At 32.7% G+C, this 25,433-nt stretch overlaps 2 protein-coding genes across 3 annotated transcripts in view; both read left to right on the plus strand.

Annotated features, from left to right (window-relative positions):
• The window catches only part of LOC111700526 (uncharacterized), a 38,041-nt gene extending 32,694 nt beyond the window's left edge, over window positions 1-5,347 (plus strand). The window contains exons 33-35 of the mRNA XM_023471463.1: window positions 1,950-1,998; window positions 4,260-4,643; window positions 4,828-5,347. Coding sequence (XP_023327231.1) covers window positions 1,950-1,998; window positions 4,260-4,643; window positions 4,828-4,952 — 558 coding nt within the window. The 3' untranslated portion in view covers window positions 4,953-5,347. The remainder of the gene's footprint in view (window positions 1-1,949; window positions 1,999-4,259; window positions 4,644-4,827) is intronic.
• Window positions 5,348-17,128: 11,781 nt separating this feature from the next.
• Window positions 17,129-25,034, plus strand: LOC111700527 (uncharacterized). 2 transcript variants are annotated; one of them, XM_023471465.1, is made up of 13 exons: window positions 17,129-17,187; window positions 17,770-17,861; window positions 18,417-18,463; window positions 19,704-19,766; window positions 19,932-19,950; window positions 20,142-20,183; window positions 20,651-20,713; window positions 21,052-21,092; window positions 21,404-21,468; window positions 21,536-21,582; window positions 22,223-22,299; window positions 23,013-23,059; window positions 24,904-25,034. In XM_023471465.1, exons 2-12 carry the CDS (start codon window positions 17,777-17,779, stop codon window positions 23,034-23,036), a joined length of 573 nt encoding a protein of 190 aa, XP_023327233.1. In that variant the 5' UTR covers window positions 17,129-17,187; window positions 17,770-17,776; the 3' UTR covers window positions 23,037-23,059; window positions 24,904-25,034. The 2 variants fall into 2 exon arrangements, with proteins under 2 accessions (XP_023327233.1, XP_023327232.1); XM_023471464.1 differs by lacking the exon at window positions 24,904-25,034 and adding an exon at window positions 23,353-23,453.
• The last annotated feature ends 399 nt before the right edge of the window (window positions 25,035-25,433 follow it).

Here is a 25,433-nt window from a genome sequence, read left to right on the forward strand (position 1 = left end):
CCCCCCCCCCCCCCTACTCTAGAAAAGATAGGCCCCCCTGGACAAATTCTTGAAAACGCTCCTGTTACTGTATTTCTGTTCTTAATGATTTATTCTTTTTAGGATCGAGTGGAAGCGAAAATGGTACAAATAGCAGAGCTAAACTAGGAACATGGTTTACAGGTATATTGCGCGAGAATTACTAGAGCAAAGTTCATCATCCAATCGGAAATTTAAATACTCAAATTGATATTTAGAAAGAAAAAAAATTTAGATTTCAAAGGTTTACACTATTAGGTTGCAAAGATATAGCGATTGTGAAATCAGAATTTGTGGCAAAAAACTCAGTTCCTTTATAAAAGTTTGTCACTCCTTAAAAACGATTCCATTGTCGTAAATCACAGTTTTGGACATTTTTTTATTGCTTCAAAAAAGTTAAAAATGTCTTTTATCTGTTTTTTTTGTCTGCTAAATGACTGTCTAATGTCTATTCTAAAGCTTCCAGATTTTTGTAATTAAAATTTTTAGATAAAACGAATATAATTTTTGGGACTTTTTGAACATCATTTTTAAATGAATCTAAAAAATTGAATTTAAAGTTTATTTTTTGTGTATTTTTAGGAAAGAACAACACTACACTTGAAAAGAAAAGTAATCTTATATTTCCGTCTTCTGTTTATCTGGACAATCTAACGACTGACCGGCGCACAGGTATAGTTCAGTTTATCTGGACAATCTAACAACTGACCGGCGCACAGGTATAAATCTGTTTATCTGGACAATCTAACAACTGACCGGCGCACAGGTATAGTTCTGTTTATCTGGACAATCTAACGACTGACCGGCGCACAGGTATAGTTCTGTTTATCTGGACAATCTAACGACTGACCGGCGCACAGGTATAAATCTGTTTATCTGGACAATCTAACAACTGACCGGCGCACAGGTATAGTTCTGTTTATCTGGAAAATCTAACGACTGACCGGCGCACAGGTATAGTTCTGTTTATCTGGACAATCTAACGACTGACCGGCGCACAGGTATAGTTCTGTTTATCTGGACAATCTAACAACTGACCGGCGCACAGGTATAGTTCTGTTTATCTGGACAATCTAACAACTGACCGTCGCACAGGTATAGTTCTGTTTATCTGGACAATATAACGACTGACCGGCGCACAGGTATAGTTCTGTTTATCTGGACAATCTAACGACTGACCGGCGCACAGGTATAGTGACTTGTATTAGTTCGGTTTTTAACCTTTAAAAACTTGGTAAATTATTTAACTTTGAAACTATCCATAAACTATTTACAAAATACAATTTTTGCCAATTTTTTTAATATTGAAAATTTGGCATAGTGTAAAATAGAAAAATACTTGAAAAAAAGCTGTTTTGAAATTATTTTCTTTTCTTACACAGCACTTTGCCTAATTTAGACAGGCCTTAAAGGAAAATTTAGTTAAAAACATTAGCGCACAAACTTATAATGTATTAATATATATCAATATAACAATTTAGACAAGAAATGATGATAGTGAGAAATATTTAAAATATTAGTTAATTAAAAAACTTGAGGGAACCAACCATAATATTTTGGAAAAGGAAGACAACTGTAAGCTTCAAGTTATGGGTTCAAATGGTCTATCCAATACACATATTGAATTCTAGAGGAAATGTGCACTGTTTTATGAAATGTGCACTGTTTTATGAAATGTGCACAGTTTTATGAAATGTGCACTGTTTTATGAAATGTGCACAGTTTTATGAAATGTGCACAGTTTTATGAAATGTGCACTGTTTATATCTAGAGAAGAGGCAAAAGCCTAAATAGGATTAAGCACAGAGAAGACATACATAGTGTGGTCGGTCTTTTTATCATTACAATGACAACGACATTACCGATATTCAACAGGAGGCATTTTCAATTATTACAATTGTACTGCATATAATATAAACAATGTACTGCAGGGCCGGCATATACATCTCCTAAAAGCTACAAGCTCGGATGAAGAATCAGGTAGAATAGAAACTCTAACTTTCTATCTATTTTAACTTTGCAGTATTATGTCGCTGACTGTTGATATTTCAAGCTATGAAATTAATCGGTAATGTTAGATCGTCTATACACAACATCCTCCTCTACTGAACTTCCGACCTACTAACTTTCCGACCTACTGCAATATTGGACCCACGCCAACATCCTCCCCTACTGAACTTCCGACCTACTATACTTTCCGACCTACTGCAATATTGGACCTACGCCAGTTGTTAATTTTTGTATTATTTGAGGGTAAAGTTAGATTAAGACAATTTCTGAGCCAAGCGCTGCGGCTAGGACAGGCTAGGGGGCCGAGCGCCGCTTCTAGGACAGGCTAGGGGGCCGGGCGCTGCAGCCACAAGTCCATATAGCAGCTGTAAAACCAGGTGCTAGTAGGTCGGATTTGTAGTATAGCGGATTTAGCGTAGGTCAGAAGCGGAGTATAGCTGATTTCCGTAGGTCGAAAAATACAGCACCTCTTAGACCTTTATGAGCTTAAATGAGCTTATTATTCTGTTCGATATGAAAGTTTTGATTGTTTAATTCTTAATCAATCAAGAAATATGCAAAATTTTACTCTCAAAAATTTTAAAATTTTAAAGTTCAAATATTGAGTCAAAATTTAAACTATTTAAATTTTTACTTATTTATCGTCTACATATTTCAAGACCTTTATCAACCTAGTAATTTTCAAGGTTTTAAGAATACATACTGAAATAGAAATTAATTTCTGTTTTTTATTCATGCATTTATCAAGTTATTTCCAAAAGTGACACGTAGATAAAATAGTTGGTAGATCAAAGGCTTGCACCATGTTGGTAGCAAAGCTGTTAGAATAATATTTTTAGAATTTGGAGCGTGTAATCAATTTCTGTTTCAATTATTATATATTTGCATTTTTGTGATAATTAAAAATACGCATTAAAACCCTATATATATTACAATCATTACAATTAAGATTTAAAAATGTTCTGGTTATTCATAATCATTTATCCATGTCCGTATAATAGCCAGGTATTCATTTATCCATGTCCGTATAACAGCCAGGTATTCATTTATCCATGTGTCCGTATAGTAGCCAGGTATTCATTTATCCATGTCCGTATAACAGCCAGGTATTCATTTATCCATGTGTCCGTATAGTATCCAGGTATTCATTTATCCATGTCCGTATAATAGCCAGGTATCATTTATCCATGAGGGTGTAAAGTAGCCAGGTATTCGTTTATCCTGGCCTGTAGCCAGGTATTTACTTATCCATGACCGTTGCCATGTACTTATAAGAATATAAGTGCAAACGAAGACTTGTACGCTCTATCGCAAAGCACAACAATATTTTTCCAATTATTCCACTTAAACTTAAACTAGAAACAAGCGTTGTATATTTCTATGGCTACAAAAAGTATTAGTGAGTTTGTTAAGGTGTTGCGACACTTTAAAGTTGAGCCTGTCTAATATATTAATGACTAACTTTGATAGTAGCTATATTTCAGTGATATACAGATCTTTGCATATGGGTAATTCTGTACAGTAGTTAACCTTTATATCCAATGCAATACAATTTAATACAATGAGCAGTGAGCACTGCACGGGCAGCAGTAGTACAATTGAATTTCCGTGCCGGGTCAGCCTTTCTGGTCCCAGTTTGTACTTTATCGCCCGGACATTGGATAAATAAAGCAGACACTCAATAGGACTAGCCGGTGCAACAAGGTTGACGCGATCAGACTTTAGGTTGAATTTACTTTTACTGAAGGGTCAGAGGTGCGTGACTGCAGTGCTGTATTGTAATTAGTTAGAAAGCAACACTGCAATAGGATACGTCAGCATTATATTGATATTTAGGCCTATACACTGTAAACAAATATACTGAAAGAGACTGTTAGCGTATTTCAAGTGACCCTCCATGCATTGCAAAGATGGCAATGTCCGATTCACAACGGTTCCCTTAAAAGCTTTATCTGATAAAGTTTGAATTGGATATTCATGTTTACTTCATTTTTATTTACGGTTTCTCTGCAAAATGGGACTTGGGAATTTCTTGCTCATAAGCAGCAGCGGAGAAATTATCAGAATTTAACACTTTTCGAGTCAGTAAAACAATGGTATTTTCTATATTTTTGATGAGATAAAGCCTTTACGGATACCGCTGGAAACCGGGCATTGCATTCTTTACATGTAGGGTCACTCAAAATTACACTTACAGTCCCTTTAATCAATCATTATTTAACTTGATTTAGGTGGATGTGGAAGTAGTTGTTCACTGAGTTCAGATGAGAACTGGGAGGGAACAACAAGATCTAAGAAAAAGAAAAATCAAACTAATCCCAAAAAAGCTGCCAATAGTGAAATAGTCGTAGCAGCAGATGAACCAAATGTAGCTGCTGCAGCTGGAGCTGCAGGACTAGCAGGAGCTGCTGGAGAACTAGCCGTAGCTGCAGGACTTGTGGAAGCATCTGTTGGAACCAGCTGGGGTCAAAACCTTCTATTCAAAGCTGCTACTGTGGATAGAAGGGCGGTGGAGAAGAGGAAAGGAGGAACTACAAAGGAAAGAATAAAAGGAAAAGTTCCAAAGGAAGGAATGGGAAGGGAAATGGCTGTCAACAAGACTGGAGGATATCTAGGTATTATTGACTAAACAAATAGGTGTCCACAAAAATAAGATTTGAATAAAATAAAAAATAAATGAAAACTATCTTCAAGTGTCGTCTCTCACCTATCAGATTGATGGATCAATGTTTATATAGGGCGAGCTCTTTAAATGATTATATGGACAGTGACACCCTGTATTCAGTTTCTATATTTCAGATGATGATAATTATCGTGTAGAAGCCACCTCGGATATATCTAAAGGAATTGTGAAATCAAGTTTACAGGAAGCTCAGGAGGATTCAGATATTTACTGGTCTGATAATCCAGATAGATTAATCTAGAAATATCCAGATAGATTAATCTAGAAATATATCCAGACAGATTAATCTAGAAATATCCAGATAGATTAATCTAGAAATATCCAGATAGATTAATTTAGAAATATCCAGATATATCAATCTAGACTTATTTAGATATATTAATCTAGAAATATATCCGGATAGATTAATCTAGAAATATCCAGATGCATTAATTTAGAAATATATCCAGATACATTACTCTGGAAATATCCAGATAGATCAATCTAGAAATATCCAGATGCATTAATCTAGAAATGTATCCAGATACATTAATCTTGAAATATCCAGATAGAAACCATCTAGAAATATCTAGAAATATTAATTTAGAAAAAACATATTATTATTAATTCTTGAAATATAGATTACTTTTATTGTTATTCATGTTCAGCCATTTTAGATTTACAGCTGACAAGCGGAGAAAATCCTCCTACCCCCCCCCCCCCCCCCCCCCCCTCTCACCAGCAACGTTGACCCTTTATCTTCTGCCAATGATTAGTTACAGGGTGTCTCAAAAAACATGACAGTTGGTAAATAGCTTTGAATGTCTTCTTCCATACACTAATATATATCTATTTCGTTAAAAAACTTTTAATCAAATATATTTTACTTTGAAATCAATTTAACTATAATATGACTGCCATATAATATTCTTTATTGTTCGTTTTGGTATCAAACAACCTAATACATCATACAAAAAGACATTTCAAACCATCTGTCATGTTTCGTATGACGAGCGGGGGAAGGCAGGCGGCCATGAGCCACCACTATTTCCCTTTCCGTGCCACATATTAGCTTTTTTCTCTTCCGGCAGCGATGAGCCACCACTATTTCCCTTTCTGTACCACCCCATTTGACTCTTCCGGGAAAAACTACTTTTTAAATGGTATATTTAGGGCCTTTAAAGTGTGATTTTTAAAAATACAGCTGCGTCACGATAAAAAGAACAACTCAAACCATTTTTTCAATTCTACTTAAGATTAATATTTTGTGTGTTGAATTCTTAAACTTTTCTACAATGAAAGTTTTGACAAATTTGACTGAGTGTTGCATCTTGAAATATCACAAAGTCTAATGATTATTCAACTACTGACTCATTATACTAAATCTATCTTAAAATCACTCATTCACCAACTTTGCGATATTTCAAGATGCAATACTCAGTCAAATTTGCCAATACCATAACAATTATACATCATATTTGTATCCTCAGATAATTATACAGGGTTTTTTATACATACACAATTGGTGCATCATCTGTTTTAATTTAATATGACACGCTACATAGGATTTATAAAGAATTTGGTATATATTGGGCAAAGAGCCAATTCTGCTTTGAAACAATTAAAAAATCAGTTTTATCAACTTCAAATTCCTGAAAAGAGCGCTTTAATTAAAACAGAATGATTTCGCCACGGGCTTTTTTGTCATTGCGCTCTCAATTCTGACACTTAAGGCGAGACGAGAATCAAAACGAACTAACTATTTATTTACAGAAATATATCTATATAAACTTGTAACTGGAAACAGTACCTATCACAATATAATATCCGGCTACGTGGAGGCTTAAAGCTCAGAGACAGGTCGTCTTTAGCTCCGTCACACACTAAAACCTTGCAATTTTGACTTATAAGAATTTATAGTAAATCATTTTTTAATTCATTGGGTAGATTACAGGGCAACAAAAATGCTGGTTCGTGTTAAAAAGAAATCTAAAATGACTTTTTTGAGATAAATAAATCGACATATCTAAAAACTACATTTTTAAAAAGCCCTTGAAAATGGATTTAGAAACATTTCTTAATATTTGTCAAAAACTAAAACAATTTTTTTAACCCTATTATAGGGTTAAAACTTAAAAAGTGTTATAAGTATATACAGTAATAAAATAACTGTTATTTGCGTTGATTTACATAACTTTCAGTTAATTTCTGTTGTTGAAGTTAACAAAAATTTGCCCAACCCTAGGCAGTGCAAACTAAAAGCCTATATTTCTTGACTTGAATAGAATCCCAGAAGCTTGATTAAATTTGGAAGAAAATCTTTAAATGAGATTTCATTCACAAGTTCAGAAAAATAAACTATTTGTATTTAGATTTAACAAATTCCAGGGTGAACTAGTTCCTTTCTGCCCATCCTATAAAATATTTATAAATTTCTTCATGAATAAATTTAGAATTTGGCTTGAGATAAAAACAAGATTTAGAAGAGAAAATACATTTCAACATTTCATCTTTTTAAAATTAACCCATTAGTAAAAGTAAAAACAACCTAAAGTCTGACCGCGTCAACCTTGTTGCACCGGCTTGTCCTATTGAGTGTCTGCTTTATTTACCCAATGTCCGGGCGATACAGTATAAACTGGGACCGGAAAGGTTGACCCGGCTCGGAAATTCAAATGTACTACGGCTGCCCATGATATGGCTGTAATGGCAGTTCTGACATTTATTGAATATAAAATAGAATAAAAAACTTTAAAGCCCAATTTGTTTTGTAGTCTGGAACGGGTGAACCTGGTGCAGATTATAGATGGGAGGGATCTCCACCTGGAGTGTATACATCAGATGTCTAGAGTTGAAAAATTAAAAAATATATTTTCAAACCTTGCTGTTTCCCATTCTTTAGAGCTAATAAACCATTTCCCTTTAATTGATTAATTTTATCCCTCACTGCTTTATTGTCTAAAATTCAATCCAAACTTGACAATTTATATCAGACAAATGCCAAAATGCCGGCTGAACCAGATTTAATTTTCAATAATTGTATATGTAATTGAATCTGGATAATTTCTGGTAATCACAAGGAAAATTTTAAAATATGCAGTTTCCATTCCAGAATTTTATATTTTTTTAAATACCTTTTGGAACCTTTAAAAATTATAAAAAAAAGGTAATTTCAGAATTATAAACTGGGAGCCCAAATTCGAATGTAAACCTTAAAATCATAATATAATACTAGTAAAGATGAATCCACCACATTATATATACAATTTCACATGTTATGACATTTGAAATAATGGCTTGAATGTTAAAGACTAGTTCCCTGTATTAGGATTAGGCTTAAACCCCAGAGAGTGTTTAATTCTAATTCTTCAATAAATTACTCTAATTAAGGTTTCACTGTGTCTAGGAATTCAAACCATAAAATTAAAACATAAGCTAAATGTTATATCTACAAAATACAGTGAAAAATATCAAAACAACATTATAACAATATATATAAACTCGAAAATTGTTAAAGTAAAATAAATATATTTAGTTACTTATACCTTGTGACTGTAAGATATTTTCTAATCTTAGATAAAATATTTCCTTATTGCAAAAAGATGTCATAAATCTATAAAGAACCATTTTCCTAAATTGAATTTAAGATGTAAAATCTATTTTATGCAAAATGTCTTCAACAACGAAAAAATTAACATTTCAAATTTTAAAACTGAACTTTTGATTTCAATAACACAGTCAAATAAAAGTAAGGAAAGTATATTAAATAAAATATCCCTTTGAACATTTGTCGGAGCAAAAGATATGGAGTTATGCCTGTTATTTAAAACCAAAAATTAATTATTTTTAGTAAAATTTTCAGTGAAAATGACATGCAGGAAAGAACTTGAATGTACATGAAGAGAATAATATCTCTTAAATCGAAAAGAACGAAGATCCTGTTATTAATCAGGTATGTATCTGCTAATCTGTAAGGATTAACCTCTATGTCTACTCTTATAACTTTTGAATTCGATGATTAAGTGTTTGACCTCTGGGCATCTTAATACCATCAAAGTAAACAACTAGATTTAATAAATATGCAAAAAGTTTTCTTTTTCAATATAATGAATTTCACAAAATTACTATCAATCACTCGATGGACCAGATCGAGTATCCCCAGGGGTATGAATCGAAATTCTATAAGATCGTCACCAGGCCTAGTGTTCCAAACTATAAGCAAATTTGGTTCAACGAAAATTCGTTGGAAACCTTAGTTCAAAACTTGAAAAAAAGTCATAAAAATTGAATTTTTATTCCAAGTTAAAACTGGGATTAAAAAGTCGACGATTTTGCAACTTTTGCGTACCAGGTTATGACTACCACGAAACTGGGATGAAAAAGTCGACGTTTTACGACTTTTTATAATAAGTTTTGACTAGTTTAAAACTGAGATGAAAAATTCGACCTTTTGTATCATTAGAACACACTTCCATCTTACAATTATTAAAAGCTTATTTATGTAATTTTCTTAAGACACTACCTCTTAATACTGTGGCGTGAGTAAGCTTCAAGGGGAGAGGAAGTCGTTTCTTTAAAAATATCTATATTTTCATTGGATTGATCCCCCCCCCCCCTCCCAATCCTCTTAAATTCTGTTTATTTAACCCTCCCTTTTATATTTTGCAAGATTGCATCAGAAATAAATCTATTAAAGTTACAGTACTTTACTTTGTCAAAATCTATATTGTTTTACTATAGAAAGGATACACCCCAAAGGAGGGTAACAATACTCTAAACGATATAGTCTTTCACCAATAAAAGACAAAGAACTAAATTAGCGATGTAGATATACTGCTACTACAGTCTCAATCAGATCCACAGCTTTGGTTTCCTGGGATCTTCTTGCAAGACAGAGGAATCCACTCTCCCTGCCTGCTCTATTTAGAATCACAACTTCTGTGCTCTTCTCTATTTAGAATCTCAGTTCCAAGACTCTTCTTTTACCAGAGTTTTAAGACTCTTTCTTTAACCAGAGCTTTAAGACTCTTCCTTAACCAGAGTAATCTGGTTTTTCCCACAGCCCCAATTCGACCCAGCAGTTCCTAGTGGATTGACCATCCTACAACTGTGGGGAGTTGGCGAATTACTTTATCCTATACTCTCTGAGGACTGATATGCACAACTGGCTTCTTTCTCCTTTCAGTTTCCTCTCTGTGTTCTAAACCCAGATCCCGCCTTTTCTTAGTCCTAGGGCCAGCTGGTTTGTCAGCCCCTGTAGGGGGCAACACTAGATAAAGCGGCTGGAGCAGGGGGAGGGGGGCCCAGGTTTGGGTTGATTTGTCCTGAAGAATTTTTCATCATGCTCTATACCCAGCCTCAGCAGGAAGGGGGGGGGGGATGGTTACAATTTGTAGTGCCTTTGCATATATTTCAAGTGATAAAAAAATTTAAATAAAAATAAATTGTTTTTATACCATTTTAGTTGTATATGAAAATGGCTCACAATAACGGTAAAAAGTAGTTAGTGGAGAGATAAAACGAAATATAAATTATTCATAAAGAAAAACATCTCAATAATGTGCGGAAATGTCTCAACTCAACACAATTCTGATAACTCTCAAACTAATTGAGTTGTTACCTCTTTTTTAAATTTTTAAAAACAATTTTGAGGAGACACCTCAACTAAATGAAGTTTTTTAAAATATGGAATAACCTCAAAAAAAGAGGAAACACCTCAACTAAATAATATAATTTTTAAAATATGGAAATGCCTTAAATATTTTGCGGAAACACCTCAAAAAAAGAGGAAACACTTGAACTAAATAGAGTTTTTAAAAATACGGAAACGCCTCAAAAATTTTGCGGAAACGCCTCAACTAAATAGAGTTTTTAAAAATACGGAAAGGCCTCAAATATTTTGAGGAAACACCTCAACAAGAGTGGAAACACCTCAACTAAATAGAGTTTTAAATATACGGAAACACCTCAAACATTTTGCGGAACACCTCAAAAATATTGGGAAATCCCTCAAAAATATTTGTCAGTTAAAAAGTGGAGACTCCTCAAATATTTTAGGAAACGCCACAAAATAAAAAGGAAACCCTTCTAAAACTGGGTTTTGAGGGATTTCCGTATTTATTACAGAAATCAAGGAAACAACTAAAAAAATCTTCTTTTGAGGGGTTCCCGCTTTTTTTGAGGCATTTCCGCAGTGAGACGTTTCCGTAGTGAGGCGTTTCCATAGCACCCACAGGGTTTGGGGTATTGAAATCTGTATAGTAAAATTTAAGAATTTTGAAATCTTTTCAAATGAATATTTTTTTGCTTTTTTTCATTTTTTTTTCTATAAATTTTTAAACTAAAAGTAGTAAGAATTGCTGTTTTTATTTTTTTAATTAATGGAATATTTTAGATATCCTTCCTTTGCAACTGAATGTAGTTCATAATTCTGCCACAAGAGTTCACACTAAATACTGACATAATCCCTGGGGGTTATATCATTTAAAAAAATGAATATTTTTAGAGGCGTAATAGATACTCTGAGGCTGGCTTTACCATCCTAATTCCTTCGAGTACAGCAATTTGGACGATTCATCCAAATTGTCAGGAAGAGTCCCTTTAAAACTGTTTAAACTTTTAGAACAAACGTGATACACGCCTGGTAAAAGTGAGCCGAATGAATGAAATGAATGAATGAAAGGGAGCGGTAGACGAGTAGAGCGCGGCACCGAATCTTCATCGGGCCTGGTAAGGCCTGGAAGGCTCACTTCCACAAGGACCGTCGACCTAAATTGACTTTTTTAAATAGTGCTTTTATAAACTCAAATTTTTCAGATTTAGCAATGAAAATGAACTTCCAGGTGAAGTTGTGTAGATTCTAGAATATAGAGTTTATGCAATTTTACAGATGGAGGTCTTACTTTGAAATGTACCCTAATTTTCTATGATTTGAATTCATTTTTAATTAATTGATAAAAGAAACTTTGCGGTTTGGAAGTGCCGCGTAAATAAGTTTTTAAGTAAAAGTTTCAGTAAAGTGATAGTATTTTTCAATTAAATTTAGTAGTAGTTTCAAATAAAATTTTCTTTTTTTTGTATATCTGAGACGCAGGACTGAGTAATTTCTAGTTTAGTTATTAGTAAATCAATTTTTAATATTTTATGTCGGAGACTATAAGGAACGCAGGATATTTTAGTTTTTTTCGTAAAATAAAATTTTTTAATTACATGTTTATAGTTAATTAAGACTTTAATTTTAATTTTGTGTCGGAGACTGAAGAACGAAGGAGATTTTAGTTTTATTAGTAAAATAAATTGACTTTTTTGATCATATGTTTATAGTCAATAAAGAACCTTTATTTATGTAACATCAAATATAATGATAAAGAGCCAAAGCCCAAGAAAAGTTCTGAACAAGATAATGGCTAATTAAATTCCTACGTCAAGAGGAACACACATAAAGAACTCTGGGCGATAGTATTTCAACATCTACATCAACATCCTATTTCAACGACAACATTCAACATCTCCCGCCAAAGAGTAAAGAAGAAATACACCAATGAGCTGTTGAGATTTCACTATTCAACATTCATCATATTATCCTACGCCAAGGAGGAAAGAACAAAATAAATAAAGCTGATGGTTTTTCAACATTCAACAGATCTGTTCCAAGAGTTATCGAGAACAGGGACAGTATAACTATCATTATAGGTGTGACTAATATAACTAATGAACCTGAATACACAAACTATTTAATAGTCACACCTTTGATAAACATTGAAAGTTCAACAATAGAAAAAGCTTTAAAAACAATATGGCCGGTTTTGCATTTGTCTGTATACAGATTCAAGTGTTATGCTGAAGTATTATACGAGACCTCTACTGATGATAAAATTAACTAAACTTACACTGAAAGAGGCAGATTATAGCCTGAGTATTGAGTTCTACCATTGGACAATTTGGAAATTAAACAGGCAGTAGGACTGTACAGGGTTTCATGGGAAGGGGGCGAGGGAGGGGGGGTACTTGGTAAATACATTGCAACACACCTTGGAGTTTATAGCGTTAATTGAAAAATTCACTTTCTTGGTCAAAGGGGAGGGGGGGGGGGGGAGTTTTAGACAGGCCCACTCCAATATAGTGCATATGCCCCAGACAAGTATTAATGCCTGTTCTGTATCTATCTATTACAACCTGTTCTATCTATCTATCTATCTATCTATCCATACTTTGGACATTGGACAGGCAGCAGGACTGTACAGGGTTTCATGAGGATTTTACTCTATAAAAACATTGCAACACATGCCTTGCAGTTTAAGTGTTGGGAGGAAAATTCACTTTCTCGGTCAGAGGGGAGGGGTGGAGGGAACAGGCAACAGGTCTGTACAGGGTTTCATGGGAAGAAGGCGAGGGAGCTACGTTTACAGCAATAAATCTAGGGGGGCAAAAAAATTCTAATTGAAAACATTTGGCTTTTTGGTTATCAGGCATAAGTATAAGATGCTTTAAAGGTACACATACAGTTTAATTATCTTGCATGTACTATTGTTAGCCGCAAGAAAATTGATTCTCGAAAATTACAGAACAAACCACACTTCCAGTAATCAATAATGAATGAAAATCTCTTTATTTCCTGAAAAATTACATTTAATTATATTGGGTATACATAATGAAACAATATTCGTAATTAAGAAAAATCCTTACGATCTAGAACAGGAACTGTGGGTACAAATTAGGGTACAAACAGTACTAAAAGACGTTATTAACTTCTGAAATAAGATGACAATTAATTTTTAATGAAAGTCATTAATTCTTTGTTTAACTTTTGAAAATAGATTTACGACACGTAAGGCTTTGTTTAAATTCATAACTCCGTCGGAGAGAAGAAAAGAGGGAGGGGGGGGGGTGAAATTGTTTGGTTTGGTGTCTCCGAGAGGGAACTTAAGTTAAAGTAGAGAAAGTAAAAGACATTCTTGAAAATGAAAAACTCAGCTTAAACTTAAATTCTATGAGATGAAAAAAAGGATAGAGGTCCAGAAAATAGTTATAACTTGTAAAAGTTTCCGTTTTGAAAAAAAAGTATGAGTACAATTGTAATCTATATAATAAGCTCTTCGTTCATTTATGTTTGCAATGGCTGGCAAAATGGCTGATTCATGGGCGGAATTATAGTGAGGAAACTCATAGATACCCTTGGGGATGACATATAAGTTAAATAAATTATAAGTTTTTTGATCTTATTCAATTTTTAAAATTCCACGGGCCAAGGGCGTATACAGAAATAAATGTAGGGGGGGGCAAGATTTGCGCGAAGCATTAGCTATTTTGCAATAAAAAGAAAGATTACAAAATGGCGATCCAATGAATAAAGTGAATTAAATCCAAATAAAAAAACTAAAAATGGTCTTTTTCTACGTCCAAACTTAAGCTTTTGTGGCTTGGCATTTAAAAATATTTATTTTACTTTGCTATCCCTGATAGCGCCCATCCGATTAGGATGAATGTGCATTCTAAATAGATTTTTCATTCGGAATTCTGTCACGGTGGCTCTAATCCACGTCTACAATCTTCTAAGTGCACTGAATGAACAGAAAACTAATTTTTTTTTATGTTCTTCACTCTAGAGTTTAAGATTTGAAAAGTGTGAAAGCTCTTAATTCTAGGGTGGGGCACTGCACCTCTTGCCCCACCCCCTGTATACGCCCTTTGGGCTACTTGATACATACATAAATACATTGCAACCCACCTGGGAGTTTTAGCGCGTTAAAGGAAAATTCACTTTCTTGGTGGGGGGGGGGGGGGTGTAACTAACTTTAGACAGGTCCACCTCAATATAGTGCATATATGCCCCCAGACAAATAAAACAATTTGAAGCTACATTATTATTCAATTGTCTACCTGTTCTATCTAGCTAATTATATATCTATCTAATTATATCTCTATCTATCTATCTATCTATCTATGTATCTATCTATCTTTATATCTATCTATCTATATCTATCTATCTATCTATCTATCTATCTATCTATCTATCTATATATATATATCTATCTATCTATCTATCTGCATATCTATCTATCTATACAGTTGCTATCACATTAGAAAATCCCTCGGTATGAATTTTGTCAGTCCCTTTCAGCTTGAAATATGTATTCTATATATATTCTATATATTCTATTCTCTTTGCATATAGGCAAAGAGAATAGATTATAAATAGAGTGGAAATTACTCGAAAAAAGTGTAAAACGGCCATTTTGTTGTGCTGTTTCCAAACTGCAGGTATACTTCACCAATTTTGCTATAAAACCTTTTGGGCCCTGGAACATAAGATAAGATAAGATAAGATAACGTTCATTGCTAAAATAAATGTATCTGTATACAGATAGAGTTTACAATCACAAAATTGATGATTATATTAACAGTACAAGTATAAAGCAATTAGGTGGAAAATAGCTCTTGGCTGTTTTGATTATTTTTTCCANGTCTTAGTTGACCAGCAGGATATATTAAGGGAACACAAAGATAGAATTAATGATCTAGAGAAGCAGAGTAGAGCACAAGGTGACCTTCTTGATGAGATTCAACAACGCTCCATGAAGGGAAACCTCATACTCTCAGGGGTTGCAGGAAAAAATAAACCTAGCTTGATAAAACCTCAGGAGCAACTTAAACATTATTTTTAAAAAAAGTTTTTTGTACATTATTTGATTTTCTCTAAATCCTGTCATGCATTCCCGAGTTCATTTCAGCATAAGCTTCGATAAAAATCAATTTTGTGTTTTTATTTAGTAAAAAAACATATTTTTTAGTTTGAGGTAATCAAACAGTTAAACCAATATATTTGAAATACTCAAGATACCAAAATATAAAAATTGAGGATGGGGAAGGTAAATGGTTAATAACACTTTAATTTCAATTTCTTAACTTTTATACAGGGGGACTCATAAAACTGTGAAATGGAAGGAAAACCTTTAACCAATCTAATTTATGTTTGCTAAGTTTTAAGTCTTGTTAGAAAGTAAAACGGCTCTAGCTAAGGTGCAGGCGGAAAGGCTGAAATTAATGACTTATTGCACATTAAAGTTTCTTGAGGGTTCAGTTTAAGCGTCAAGCTTTTTTTAGCCCGAATTGGTTTTTTAAGCTTTAAACGACATTTTGGTAACAGTAAAAACATCGGACCCACAAACGTCGGACACTACAAATGTCAAACTGGTACAAACGTCGGACTGAGACAAACATATGGACCAGTAAAAACGTCAGACCAGTCAAATATAGAGTTTGAAAAAAATACTATTGCTATAAGAAATAATTAAAAAATCACTCACGTATTGTGTTGAAAATCACAGACAACTGAATAAAGTCTTATCTTTTGAAGGTGGCACTGTATAAAACAACAGACCAAAAAAGGAGTTGAGTTCAATTGTCACAAACTCTGATGTTGATCAATATGCCTTTATCTTTGCAACCTGATGTCTAATAACATTTTATAGTTCAACCTATGAAATCTATTAGATCAAACATAAGTTTTGAAAGTTTCAGAGGTTAATACCATTACCAGGTTGCAAAGATATAGGGATAAGAATATTTGAGTTCCTTTGGCTAGATTTTTATTAGACCAGTCGATAAAAGGAAATAACTTTTTAATAAAAAAATATCTTAAAATTCAAATAATTTTTTTCCTTAGTCCAACGTTTGTACTTGTCCGACGTTTGTCTCAGTCCGACAACTGTACTAGTAAGAATATTTTATGGCTGTTTGTCATACCATAAAGAAAAAGAAAAAATATTGCAAAACTGCAGACAAAATATCTATCCAAATTGCCTTCGACAAAAGGAAGCATATTGCATAAATCTTGCAGGAAATAGGCACAAAGAATATGACTTTTATGACGACCTAAAACAAATAAAATGTAACAAAATGATGGATGAATTTGGTGGTTTGCCTTGTTCTTTAAATGCTAAATGATTTGGAAAAGAAAGAAACAAGAGAAACATCAGGGAACCAAGGTTAACAGCAGGGAACCAAGATTAACAGCAGGAACCAAGGTTAACAGCAGGGCACCAAGGTTAATTGCAAGAACCAAGGTTAACAGCAGGGACCAAGGTTAACAGAAGGAACAAATGTTAACAGCGGAACCAAGGTATATAGCAGAGAACCAAGGTTAACAGCAGAAACCAAGGTTAACAGCATGGAACCAAGGTTAACAGCAGGAACCAAGGTTAACAGCAGAGAACCAAGGTTAACAGCATGGAACCAAGGTTAACAGCAGGGAACCAAGATTAACAGCAGGAACCAAGGTTAACATCAGGGAACCAAATTATAATAAAAAATGCACTAATATATGACATGAAAAAAGATGTAGAAGTTTAATAATTGAAATGTTTGAATGTATAATTCTCCTATTACATACATATTCATAAAAATTAGGAAAATGAAAACAAATATATTCATGTATAAGTTTTATTTTTTGCATTTCATAATATTCAGTTCTAATTCAAAGTTCGGACAGTAAGTGTGTAAGTAATTTGTCTTATATTTCTCTTTTTTTATTCCCTTCTTTAACAATTCGGAGGGGTTCCACCCCCTTGTGTTTTTTCTCCATATCTTCCTATATCACATGTTAATGTTTTTAAAACAAGAAAAATATTTTTAACATTTTTCTAAGGGACTTTTAGAATTTTTAAAACTTCCCTAGAACCTGAATCTTTCAAGGTAGGGGTCTAATTATTTGATAATGACCTAGCCTTGAAAAATTTGACTAGGGACATGTTTTACTTTTCCATTCTATTAATAGTTAACCCAATCTCAATTCTCAATCTTTTAAAAGAGGACAAAACTTTTGTGCTGAGCAAATCTTGGATCAAGCATTGATCTTCATCTTTTGCAGGTCTATGGATCAATTCAATTCCTTTTATCAATTCGGGGTCGTCTTACTTTGAAGGAAACACTTTGTCTGAGTGATCAAGAATATATCCCCAACTTTAAAAGTGTCCACATTAAACATCAAGATTAAAGATACTCCACACATATGTAGATTCCGATCTGGTGCATTCATAGCTATTCAATTAATTTTAATTTTTATTTAAGTTTATACTCAGGTAAAGGATGAAACTGTATCTAATTCTGGTAACATTATTGGATCTGTTCTTCAGCTCAAGCAAAGCTAAACAATATCTTGTGGAAACTAAAGGTATATATACTAAACTAGCTGAAGTACCGGGTGTTGAACGTGGAAATAAAAAAAATCGAATTTTATATGTAATAGCTGGTCAAAGAACTGGACCGAGTGGACTAAAATTTAATGCATGCCAAGTGAAACTGTTTGCTTTGTAACAACATCAAATACAAAGTATGTTCTGTCGTCTTCATATTCCACGGTTTTTTAGTTCTTACTGTATGTTTATATATTTCCGAATATCCCTATTCAAATACAGTTGGTCTAACTAAACAATACAAAGAAGACTTTAATGTTTGATTGTTTTTTATTTATTATCTTCTGATTTCAAATTCAAGGTAATCCTTGAAAAGTATAAAAATTGTTTTAATAAAGGTTAGAGATGGCCGTTGGTAGAGTAAGGTGGTGAAGTTGTTGACAGACATTCAATTAAAATTCTTTTAAAGAATGAATGCAGCAAATTATTTTTAAAGACGATATTTTTTTTCTTTAAGAAGAAACTGTTATGATTTTGAAAACACATTGTATTTTATTTAACACAACAAATATGACATATATTTATATTTTTAGATGAAAACCCTGAAGAAGATGTAAAACAACCTGAGAACCAAGTTCCGGTAAATTAAATTCTAGCTTTAGCTTGATACCCACAAAACTGTGAAACAAATAACGACCAGGGGGGGGACATAGTTATCTAGCTTCTACGCTGAATGGCTGTGAAGTGTACAGTTGACATTGTCAAATATCTCACCCTCCTAGTTTACTGGGTATCATTGAGTACACAGGGTTTCTGACATTATGTAGCTTCTACCTGGAGCCCAAAATTTAAAAGAGTATCATTGAACGAAACTCCCGAGTTTCCTTTTTGCTAGATTTTGATTTAAAAGATTCGAAAAAAGTATTGATATCCAGAAAACTGCCTAACCCCATGCATTTATGAAAGCCGGGTTCTAAAACTTGTTTTCAAAACGATACCCTGTCTTAAGTCTTGGGCTCTGAATGGCTGCTGTAAATTGAACAGTTGACATTGTCGAATGCTTCACCCTTCTAGTTCATTGGGTATCATTGAGTACACAGGGTTTGGGGTATTGCATTATGTATAAGAAAAATTTATGAATTTTTAGGAGTCTGTATGTACAATGAAAATATGTTTTCCATTATGATCCATATTTAAGATCATAAGTTTAGTCTTAGTCGTCTTTCTATTTAGCAATTCCATGGTTGCCACTGTACAACTTTATAAAATATTAAAATAAGCATAGCTTCTTCACCATAGTTTCAGAAGAAGTAAATATTTCCATTTACTGATAGCGCCGATTGAAGGATTCTTAACTCTAATTGGATAACGAGATTTATAGAAAGATAGATGTTATGTTGCTGCCATACTATTTCTATTGGTTCAGATTAAACAACAAACACATGACTGAACCCTGATTGGATCAGGCGCTAATGGACTCGGCATACAGAAGTGTCTTAACACATAATGAATGTATATTGATCAATACTTATATTACTGACACAATCTTACTACAATAAGCTTGTGTTTTTCCACCGTCTTTTAAAATAAACTTTTTAAAACAATTACATATGGCTGCCATGGCACGGGCAGACGGAGTACATTTGAATTTCCGAGCCGGGTCAACCTTTCCGATCTCAGTTTGTACAGTACCACCTGGCAGGGGTCAACAAAGTGTACAGGACTAGCTGGTGCAACGAGGTTGACTCGGTCAGACTTTAAACTTCTATCTGTTGAATTTACTTTTATTACAGCGACAGATCTGCGTGATGGCAATTATGACATTTATTGGATATAAACAAAAAAAATAAAAAAACTTTCAAGCCAAATTTGTTTTGTAGTTTGGAACTGGTGAGCCTGGTGCAGATTATAGTTTGAAATGGGGAAACGGAGACTCAAAACAGGGATAATTCCATAACTTTTGCTCAGACATATGTTTAAGGGGACATTAGTCTACAAACTATAATTTAAGAAAAATTTTGCATTAAATTATCAGTTATAACATCTTCTAAATCTAACATAATAACACAGAATTTTGATTCATGCTGTATATGCAATTATCCAATCAGAGGAAAATCAAGAAAAAAGGTATGTATATATATATATACAGTATATATATACTACACTAGCTGAAGTGCCCGGCGTTGCCTGTAAAATATTTCAAAAAAACGAATTTTGACATTAAAATATTTAGATTCTTTTATAAACCTATATTAGTATAACACCCAAAGTACCAAAAGTGTTCCTAAAACAATTTACTTATATTTTCCTATATTTAGGAAAACTTGAACTCTGGACTGGGTACTGGGTACAACCTTTAGGCAACAAACATTTTGGAAAATATTATGATTTTAAATCAATAAACATAACCATTCAAAGACAATCAACTTAACTATTAAATACTATTGTTTTATTTTCCAATCGCCTACCCACAAAGGATGAGACTTTAATGATGACCTGAAACTCCTAAACTATGCAGAAATGTAATTTGAATTGGGATTTCTGTCTCCAATATATTCTTTAAATAGTACTAAATGATTTGAAAGGGAAAGAAAAAAGTGTACAACTGCAGGACACAATGTATGTACCAAGAAAGACAGAATGTATTCTGTACAGTCGTCTCTGAAGTCTCATCCTTGGTGGGTAACCCTGCACTATAATGGAACCATATCCCACACAGCATTTTGTTTAATTACCGTTTAGGATGTCTTGTTTCATGTGACACATTTTATGTGTTTTACCCCCATACAGGTTTCATAAATAAATTAATGTTTTGTTTACATTAAAGTTGCAGTTTCAGAAAAATACTATTTTTCCTTCAACAAAACTCCAGGGGAGTGGTCTGGAAAAGGTATTGAAGAATCTTTAAGTATGATTTAAGATTTTTTCTGAATTAATGGAAAAATACAGAATAAGGCATAGATATTATTAAATTGATAATCGGATATTTAAAAAAATTTAAATACATATATAATTCAATAACAATGATAGTAAAATTCAGTTGTGCCTTGAATAAAGTTGAATAAGTTTTTCAGCTAGATTTCAAAAACTTTTTCTTTATGTCCCAAATTCCAAATCACTTGAATTTTTTATTATTAAAAAAATGATTTTGTTTTTAATTACCATAAAAGAAATTTTTTTCGTCATAAAGGTAATTTTTTTTTCAGATATTTAAAATATTTATTTTAGGTTCCATGTACCCTCTGGGTGATATTGCCATAACAAGTTTAGTAAGTATGTGTAATTTTTATTGATATGCGTGTACTTTGTTTTTGAAAAAAAGTGTTTTTTTTTACTACCAAACTTTAAACATAATGAGATTTCAAAAACATTTTTTAAATAGTTATTCTGCAAAACAAACCTTTGGAGTTCTTTCGCTGTGTAGTCTTTCTTTAAAAATAAAGTTATCCAATATCAAATTAAAAAATAAAACCTAAAAACTTCTTGGTGTAAAAAAAGATTTTAAGTCAAAATAGAGCATATAAAATGTTGATAGTTTGTTATAATTAAAAGCACAATATACAAAAAAAACTTTATTTAGCCGCCTAAACCTGGATTTTATCCACAGTTTTCCCTGGAATTCCTTTCTGCTAGGATGCACTGTAAGTAAGTAATCAAAAATATTTTATCAAAAGAATATTAAAATTATTTATGTTTTCCTTCACCTGTCTAGGGATATGACCTTTAATGTCAATGATGAAACAAGTAAAACTGCTTCAGGTATATCTATAGATGATTTTAAGGATGTACATGGATTGGAAGAGTTAAGCCTCATCAACCTTTCTGAAGAAATTCTGCACACATTAATTGGAAGTTGAGTGGGTTGCCTGTTATAGAGAAAATTGGTCATTAAATTAATTTTCGTTTTGGTAAATGTATAAGATTGACCAATTACTAAAAAATTGAAAGATAAAAAATTATAGCGTTAATATTAAAAAAGGCAAACCAAAAAAGCTGAAAGGATTAAGTTCAAAGATTGGTTTAGTGTAGAACGATATACATATAATCTACACTACGCTTTCTTACAATATTGTTGGCATTTCACTGCTTTTAAAATGACCCTCCATTTGAAGAGGTGTGAATGTAGGATTCACAACAATGCCATATTGAAAACTCTAACCAAGTGAAAATTAAGTTTTTATCCTTTTTATATCTAAAGAGTGTTGAGTTCTGTTAATTTCTTTACTGTCTAAAGCATAAATGCGCTAGTCACTTTTAAAGAAAAACAACAATATAATCAATTTTTAATCAAACTATAATAATACAATCTCATACATTCTTGATTAGAGAAAGATTTTTTGGGGTATCATTGTTAAATGAGCATATCACTTGCAATTACAGCCCCTGTTTGATTGCGTAGGTAATCTGACCTATCAGGAGTGTATCTACAATGATGGATATAAATTGAAGAATGATCATGGAACTTGGAATATGCAGGTTAAAATAAATACAAATCATCTTAAGCCAGTTTTAAATCCTCCAGTTTCAAAACATCTAAGTATCAGTTTAAGTGATTATTATATACTAGCTATAGTGCCCTATTTTCTTTTACCATAACGTCTGAAAAATCGTTGGAGGTTTCTAGTTTAAGACAATTACCATAAGCTCAAGATCCAAACACTACGGCTAGGACAGGCAGCTTATTAGTAAGTTAATGCTTGAGTTATGTCACTCTCCTGTTCTAACAAAAGTAAAACCTTTATAAATTTGAACCTAGGAACAAATCATAAAATAAGACATTCATAGAAATATGTTCCCTATAGCCGGCCAAACAGCTGGAACGAATGGGCTGACTTTTTTTGAGGAAACCCAGGGTTAAACCAGGGGTACACACAATCTCATCAATTTTTAAGACAGGGTCGACTTTGAAGTGTAGCAAATGCCTTTGGCTCTGATTTCACTGCTCTAACACGCTTATGCTTTTCTGTAGCCCTTTACATGAACATTGTACCACTGAAAAGCACTTGTTGTTAGCTTTGGTTTTTAAGAAGTAATTGGCAAAATTCTCATCAATTTTTGCCGGAGAGCGTGAGACATTTAAATCACAGTGGGTAACATAGGCTATTCAATTCAATTTTTTTTAATTCCATGGGCAAGGCAACTTTAGCTAACATATATATGAATTAATATGAATTATTTATAATTTTTAGATGAAAACCCAGACAAAGATGTAAAACAACCTTAGACTCAAGTTTCGGTAAATTAAATGCTAGCTACAGTAAGACCCATTAAACCCTGGAACAGAAAGACGACATATTAGAAATCCTATTTGTGCTAAATATTGACGTAATGCAAATCATTTCACAAGTTAATTTTAATTAACTTATTAGTTATATAGTCGGTCTGTACATACAATAACATAAGTTGTTTATCCATGAAATCATAAATTGTGTTTCATAGTCATCTTTATATTCCACAATTTTATGGGTCCCACTTTATATAAAATAGATTTGAAAGAAGTTAAAAAACTAAAAAACTAAAAAATTATAGAAATTTATACCCCTGGGGAAACTCACAATCCTGAAGTGGTTGAAAGTAATTTTGTAAAATAAATTATATTGAAAAAGTAAACTTTTTGCATAATTATCAAATTAGTTGTTTTCTTTGATAGTATTATAATGTCCAGAGAACAAAACTTTGAATTTAACCCTAGATCAAGTAGTTATCAATATTCTCTGACATTCAAAGGTTTAAATTCCTGATTGATATCAATTCAACATTTAATCGTCAAATATGGACAGCGCTGCCTTACACAATACTTATGACCTCGGCATTTTCATAAAGGAATTGAGTAATTGCAATAAATTTTGATTTTATAGTCTTTAAATATTTGCAACTTAATATTATAGACAATGAATTCTTTTGGATCAAATAATCTCAATTTGAAATATCTAATATATCTAATATCTAATATCACATTGCAAAGACATAAGGATTAGAATATTTGAGTTTGTTGTGGCAAATGTAAGGATTTTTTTTCTTAGAAGAATCTTAATTCCAATACATGTCTGATTCATAACAGTAACTTTTACCTCCTCTTTAACTGATTTGTAATAAAACAAGATATCCTTGTAGTTTTTTGTATTGAAAAATTATAAATTCTCTTGATATACATATAATTTCATTCCTGCATGTCATTTTCATATTATATCATATTCCTCATATCATACTTTTATTCAACTACAAAGCGTGAGATAATACAAATTAGAAATCACTATTTACTATGTAGTTTGGACCCGCCTAACCAGAGTAGGTTGTTTTAATTGGTTGGCCCTTTATAAGAGAATAAGAATTGTAAATAAATACATTGATGTACACTGTTCAGTTTATAGTGTACATTTTAAACAGAACAATGATGATAAATCATGAAAAAGGTAAGCAGGTGGTGTAGAAGTATATGGGAGGGTACTCAGCGGAAGGGTTGGAACAGAGAGTAACATTTTATTAGAATCATGTTTTTGAGCTTCAGGGTGAAGAAGATAGTAAAGACTAAATTTATCCATATAAAACACATTTTTTTACAGATATAACTTGCATGCCAATCTTAATAGTTAATTCTTGGCGACATTTCTTTTATACAATTTTGCAGATTAAGTTTCTTTAAGCTTTAATTCAATCAAATTCCATAAATTTCAAAATAAAGCTGAGGGAAAACATTCTAGCGTTTTAAAGAAAACCCTCTCAAGCTTATATTAATTTGTTCTATTTGGTTCAGCTAAAGAATTAACCATATCATGGAAGGAAGTTGGAAGGTTTTCATAAAAGTATTTATGCATAAAAGATAAAACACCTAGTTTTGTCGGGATAAGTTAATCAACAAATTCAAACTATATGGAAGACGATCCTGGGGAATATTTTCTCAGCCTACTCACCATTAGTTAGGATTAAACTGCTGACAAGAAAACATCTCCGACTCAAAGGAGGGACGCCTAACTCCTTTATGTAGTAACAAATACCTATTCTTGCGGGGGATGCTGCTAATATTTACGCCAAAGCTGTGATGGTACCAAAGCAGTCATAATCGGCTCATCACCCTTTCAGGGACACCAATCAACAAAGCTGTGATGGTACCGAACCAGAAACCTGTCTACAGAAAGCTTTCCCTTACATGGGAACTATTTATAAACTTTTATTTTCCGATATTCCAATTCAATAAAGTTCGGAATAGGCTATTATTTCTTTTTATTTTGACTGTATGTCAACAAGTTTATATGTATCATTAAGATTTAGAAGTTCTAATCTGAAAAATATTGGATCTGAATTTGCCTTAAATGATCCATTATTTACTGCTCTAATTGGCCTTTTCTGCAAATATTTGATTTTCTGTAGTTTACCATTTTTTTGCGCTCCCCCCCCATGTTATAATTCCATACTCAATATGTGGCCTTACAAGTGCATTATAGACTAGTAAACAAATGTTTAATGGTAAAATGTTTTCAATTTGAATCAGAGCAAAAATCTTTTAGGAAACATGTTCAAATTGATAGAATTTAAGAATTCATCATTTTTCAGTCCAACAAATTTAAAATATTTATTTTTGGCATCAATTAATAAAGTTTCGATATTTGGAG

This window comes from Eurytemora carolleeae, unplaced genomic scaffold, assembly GCF_000591075.1.
Source record: "Eurytemora carolleeae unplaced genomic scaffold, Eaff_2.0 scaffold405, whole genome shotgun sequence".
NCBI lineage: Eukaryota > Metazoa > Arthropoda > Copepoda > Calanoida > Temoridae > Eurytemora > Eurytemora carolleeae.

Coding starts and splice junctions, on each gene's coding strand:
- LOC111700527 (XM_023471465.1), top strand. CDS start 17,777: ATGAAACTGTATCTAATTCTGGTAACATTATTGGATCTGTTCTTCAGC. Junction 21,469..21,535: donor TCTGCTAGGATGCACTGTAA/GTAAGTAATCAA, acceptor TCACCTGTCTAG/GGATATGACCTTTAATGTCA. Junction 21,583..22,222: donor AACAAGTAAAACTGCTTCAG/GTATATCTATAG, acceptor TTGATTGCGTAG/GTAATCTGACCTATCAGGAG.